This window comes from Microtus ochrogaster, unplaced genomic scaffold, assembly GCF_000317375.1.
Source record: "Microtus ochrogaster isolate Prairie Vole_2 unplaced genomic scaffold, MicOch1.0 UNK52, whole genome shotgun sequence".
NCBI lineage: Eukaryota > Metazoa > Chordata > Mammalia > Rodentia > Cricetidae > Microtus > Microtus ochrogaster.
The window spans coordinates 2411565-2416654 of NW_004949150.1; the positions used below are offsets into that span (position 1 = coordinate 2411565).

General features: G+C 52.6%; 1 protein-coding gene across 1 annotated transcript in view; it reads right to left on the reverse strand.

Moving 5' to 3' along the window:
- Positions 1–5090, reverse strand: part of Tram2 (translocation associated membrane protein 2) — a 72720-nt gene that overhangs the window by 5482 nt on the left and 62148 nt on the right. The window contains exon 5 of the mRNA XM_026777273.1: positions 559–617. Coding sequence (XP_026633074.1) covers positions 559–617 — 59 coding nt within the window. The remainder of the gene's footprint in view (positions 1–558; positions 618–5090) is intronic.

Genomic DNA, 5090 nt, shown 5'->3' on the forward strand with positions numbered 1-5090 from the left:
GTACGTGCATGGGAGGAAAGGAGGGAGGGAGGCAGGCAGAGACCACCGTACCCACAGCACCCGTATAAGACCACTCAAAGGACAAGGTACGTGCAAGGGAGGAAGCAGTAGTGGTCACACTCATTTTCTCAGCCCAGAAAAGGAAAAGCTGAGGATGCAGCTGATCACAGCACAGTGTGTGGTCATGGCAACCACTGAATGCAACAATAGAGAGGCTCTAGGTTTCAAAGCTCCACACCCTTTGCTATTGCTGCTCTGAGATCCCTTAGGGACACAGGGTGGCCTCCAGAGAGACACAGGCCCAGGTCTTGGCAGCATCACAAACAGGAAAAGGAATATGGAAGATGTATGAACTTCCGGGGTTTCCAGCAAGACAGAAAGGCAGAGACCCTGATGGGGAGTTCTGTTTGCGTCTGTTGCCAGCAGGCTAGGAAACTCTATGGCTGGAGCTAATACAGATGATGCCTCAAGCGGAGATTCTCGAAGACAGACTACTGCCTACAACCCCATGCTCGACCTGGTCCTCAGTGGCCTTAGTGAGTCACACAAAATACTCACGAGAGGTACACATGTGGGTAATCTTCCCAGAGGCTTCTCAGGTTCGTTAAGTATCCTTCCTATGGTGGGCGAGAAGAGAAGGCATTTAGAGACATAGCCATGTGACCCGCTGGGGTCTGTGACAGGTCCAGGGATCAGTGATGCACCTGGCCTCCATCAGTTTCCAAGAGGAAGAAACAGCTTTTGGGAACAGAGGACGCCAGTGTTAAGGACCCACTGGTACTTCAACTGTGAAGGGACATGCCATGTTCTGAGGTCTGGCGACCTGTGTCTGAAGATGGGCCTGACAGTGGCTACATCTACTGGGACAGCTCGTGAGCTTCCCAGTTTCCCTAGGCTCATCTGAAAAGTGGTGTACTAATTAGATAGAGTTCTTATAAACGTGAGTTTATGTGACAGTACCTAATGTGGTATCTGCCATACATACACTCTGGAATTGTTTCCACAATGAAGGATTAAATACACTAGAATTGCAGTACCCGCTGGAGACCGAAGCTTTTCACATCCTTGTGATGATTCATACCGACAGGTTCTAGACTCACCGACAGGACAAACCTGCTCATGTCTACGGGGAAGTTTCTAAATTAGGCTAAGGAGGGAAGACTGTTCTGTGGTTGTCACCGCCATGTGGGTCCACAGCAGGATAAAAAGGAGAATGAGAGCTGAGCACCACCCAGCATTCTTTGTGCTCGGCTTCCCAACTGGGCACACCATGACCCTGACTCCCCTGGATGGTGGGCGCAGGCTCTGAGATCAGAAACCTTCCCTCCCAAAGTTGCTTGTGGCTACGGTGTTTCATCACAGCAACAGAAATCCTAACCAAGGCATTCTCCTCAGCCAAAGGCCTACAGCTTTCCGAAAAAACAGGCAAGACAAATCTTTATCAAGACGCAGGAGGAACCAGTCCACGTCCAGCGAAAGTCCAAAACGAATGTTAGTCAACGGAATGAATGAGTGAATGCTTTTAACAGCTCTTCTCTGAAGAAATTTAAGGGCGGGGATATGAAGAAACAGAGAGGAAAGATCTCCCCAGGTGAGGTTTGTCCAGTAGCCCAGCTGCGATCTGAGCTGGGGAACGAGAAAGGGGACAGAGCTAGTGACATCATCACTCAAAGCTAGTGTCCGCTGGAGCTGCAAGCTGTGTTTCTAAGCAGAGCTGACCCACCTGCCCTCAAGTCGCTAAGGCCCTGTCACCTACACCAAGCCCTCTGAGTATCCTGGGCCTCCAGGAGCACAGGGAGCTAGGTGACCTCAGTGACAGGGCCAATCAGACGCCTGTACCAGACAGAACCTGCAACCTAGAATGGGAGGAAGAGGTCTAATTCCAACCCATATTGTCTCTGTCCAGCCTTTACCTCCCTCTTGCCTCAGTGACGCACAGTGAGGCACAGAGGTGCAGTGCTCTGGGCACTGGGGCACTGGGGTGGGAGCCTGCGGTAGGAGTGAGCTTTAACACACCACACTGCTGCTCTCTGTCTCACCTCTTTACCCCGCTCTAGCCTTTATCAGACCTCTGTCCTAGGACACAGTGACACCCGATGAGCCGCACGGCCTCATTCCAAGAAACCCTGAGGGTGAGATGGCCCCTTCCTAGAGGAAGCTGCTATGTATTTAACAAGAAGAGTGGTACTTCCTGGACTGGCTGGCAGTGGATTGGGGGGGGGGGGATTTCTGTCCAAAAGGCCAGGATCCGTGGCACCCCAGAGACCCAAGACCTGGGTGGGTCTGTGTGTTTAAACAGGAACTACTCGATTGGCCTCTTCACTTAGGAGACAGAGAGGTCAGAACTTGGAAGCCAACGAGCCTAAAAAACTCCTCAGAAAAATGCTGGCTGCCTGCAAATGTCCGGTCCGCTGGGACTGGAGGAGGTGGAGCTGAGAGTCAAAGGAAAAGTGACTCACACTCTGTGAGGAGCCCTTTCCAGCCCTGTCTAGGCAGCTGTCTGAGGGAGGATGAAGGAGGGCTGGGGCTGGCTGCTGAGTTCGGGCATGCCAAGGCATCTGAGCTCCAGGGTCGCAAGCGACATTGCGTGGGCTGTAACCCCTTCCAGCCCAAACCAGGCCTCGACAGGTGGCCCGGGGCTACATGTGAAACACTTTTGTTCTCTTCCAATTCCTGACATCTACCCATGCAAGGCCTCAGCATGCCGGAGCAATTCCTCCAATTTCCCTAGCTGCCTTCCTTTCTGGTATCCAAACAAGAACCGCAAAACTAGCAGGGTTTAGACATAACACAGCCAGCTGCTACCTAAACCCGGACATCCTCAGTGTCATTATTCCTACCATGTGCAGGGGACTGCACTAAGGGTACGGCAGGGAGCACGGTACCTGCGAGGAGACAGCTTGAGTCAGACACGCAGAATACATGCATGAAGCAGTAAAACACTGCTAACAGGCGTGGCGTGGAAAGCGCAACTGGGGAGGGGGGGTCCTGAGGAGGCGACACTTAGGAGAAGGAGAGATGGCAGGAAAGGGCTGGCCGTCTGATGTCTGCGGACAGAACACTCCAGCAAAGGAAGCGGCTGGCAGACCTGGAGGAGCAGAGCTGATCATAGGGTGAGACTCCATGCTGATGTCACCAGCAAGGTCCCAGGACCCAGGCCACATAAGCGAGGAAGAGAAAACAATTTCACTGCAGCTGCGAAGGAAACGTATTTCAAGTCGGAGAGCACAGGATTTGGCTCACACTCTAAAGAGATCCATCTGGGGGAGCAGATAATGCAGAATGGAAGTGCACTCCCCAGGAAAGGAAGAAATGAGCAGCAGGGCAGAAGGGGGAGGGGCCTGGGCTCCCTATCTTTTACATCAGTGACAGCCGGAGCCAGAGGCGCTTCTCTGGGAGGCTCTCCTCTCAACTGAAAGAGAAGAGCATCCAAGAGATGCCAGGGGCACATGACCAACATCTGTCCTATGTGGGGGTCCACGGACTTGGGGGAGTGGCCCATATGGAAAGCAGTGTTCAGAACTTTGGAATTCTGAAGGCAGAGCAGACAGGATCTGATGACTTTGGGAAGTGGAGGAAAGGGAAGAATCATGACACTTTTCTGTTGCGACAGAAAACCGTGATTTGAAAACCATGTGTGTCTTTACATAGGCTTCTCAGATTCTTCGGCGTCCTTCTCTCATGCAGATGGCTGGGAGAGAGGAGGTGAGCGCAGAAAGCAAAGCCAGGGGCCTGCATGGGTCCCTGGTCTCCACGTCTTCCTGAGCATGTTCAGTAGTAGTGGGGAAAGGGCTTTCCCCAGATAAAGGACCTGAGAATTTCCCCCAAGAAGACCTTGAGTCGGGTCACAGGCAGGGTGGGAGGCTACAGTGAGGATGCAAAGGCAGAAGGGCTTCAGAGATGAGGTGATGCTCCCCACAACACAGACCAGTGTCTTTGGTACTCTGAGGCCTTATTGCAAGCAGCTAAGGCCTCCAAGAAGTGGGATTGAACTCAATGTCAGGAAGCTGGGAGGGGCTCACAGACTCACTACACAAGGGCAGTGAGCCCTATTGGTGCCGTGTGACCCTGTCCCCGGGGAGCAGGAATGTGGGAGCCCCCTCTGAGAGGACGGAAGTCTTTGGTCTCCCATTTAAAATTCCTAGTGTGCTGCTCAGAAAGTGTTCAGAGATGAACCTGATAATAGGAATAAAAGCAACACACAGAAGGGACAGGTTGCCTCTATGCAGTCTCTCCGAGGTCAGCTCTGGAGACAGGGCTCCTTATGACTGACAGAGGGCCATCTCTGTCACTGAGAGCAGAGGGGAGTCTGCAGAGCAGGGAAGAATCTTTGAGGCCAGAGAGCTGATGATATTTCCAAATCCCAGGCTGGCTTTCTGCCGGGACCTGGTTATAGACAAAAGCTGCTCCCGGTGAGAGTGGCAGCTAGCACAAGAGTAAAACATTCAGGGTCTCCTTACAGTGAACCCCCAAATGACAATTCAAAGTCCTCGTCCGAAGGAATTTTTTTTTTCTCTATCAAAGGATTTGATGTGCAGAAGGGTGATGCTGGCCTTTGTTAATTGGTTAGACATGAAGTACGCCCATAAAATTTGTGTATTTATGGCTTGAACCCTGGTGCAGTGCTCCAGGCTGGGGCTTTGGAGAAGTGGTTGGATGGTGTGGCATCAATTGTGGTACTGTTAGGGGTGGTGGGTGCTATAGGAGGTGGGTCCTAGACAGAGGAAGTCGGTCACTGGACATGCCCTTGAAGAGGGTACCCTGGTTCCTTCCTCTCTGAGTGTCTGCTTCCCATCCACTGTGAGGTGAGCCACTCGGTTCCACAAGGTCCATACAATGGTTCACTTTTCCTCTGGCTGAGAGCAGTGGGCTCAGTCACCACAGACGGAGAGCACCGAAACTAGGAGCCGGCGTAAGTCGTCCCTCCTTCCCGTGGTCTGTATCACAGCGACGCAAACAGAGCCAGACCTCCGTGTCCGAGCCATGTTTGGAAGTACACGGCTGTGGAAGCACTGGAAAAACCGAGCGTGGGAGCCTCGAGTCACCAGCAGAGGTTCTGAGTGAACATGAGTTTATCTTGTGGGTGGGGG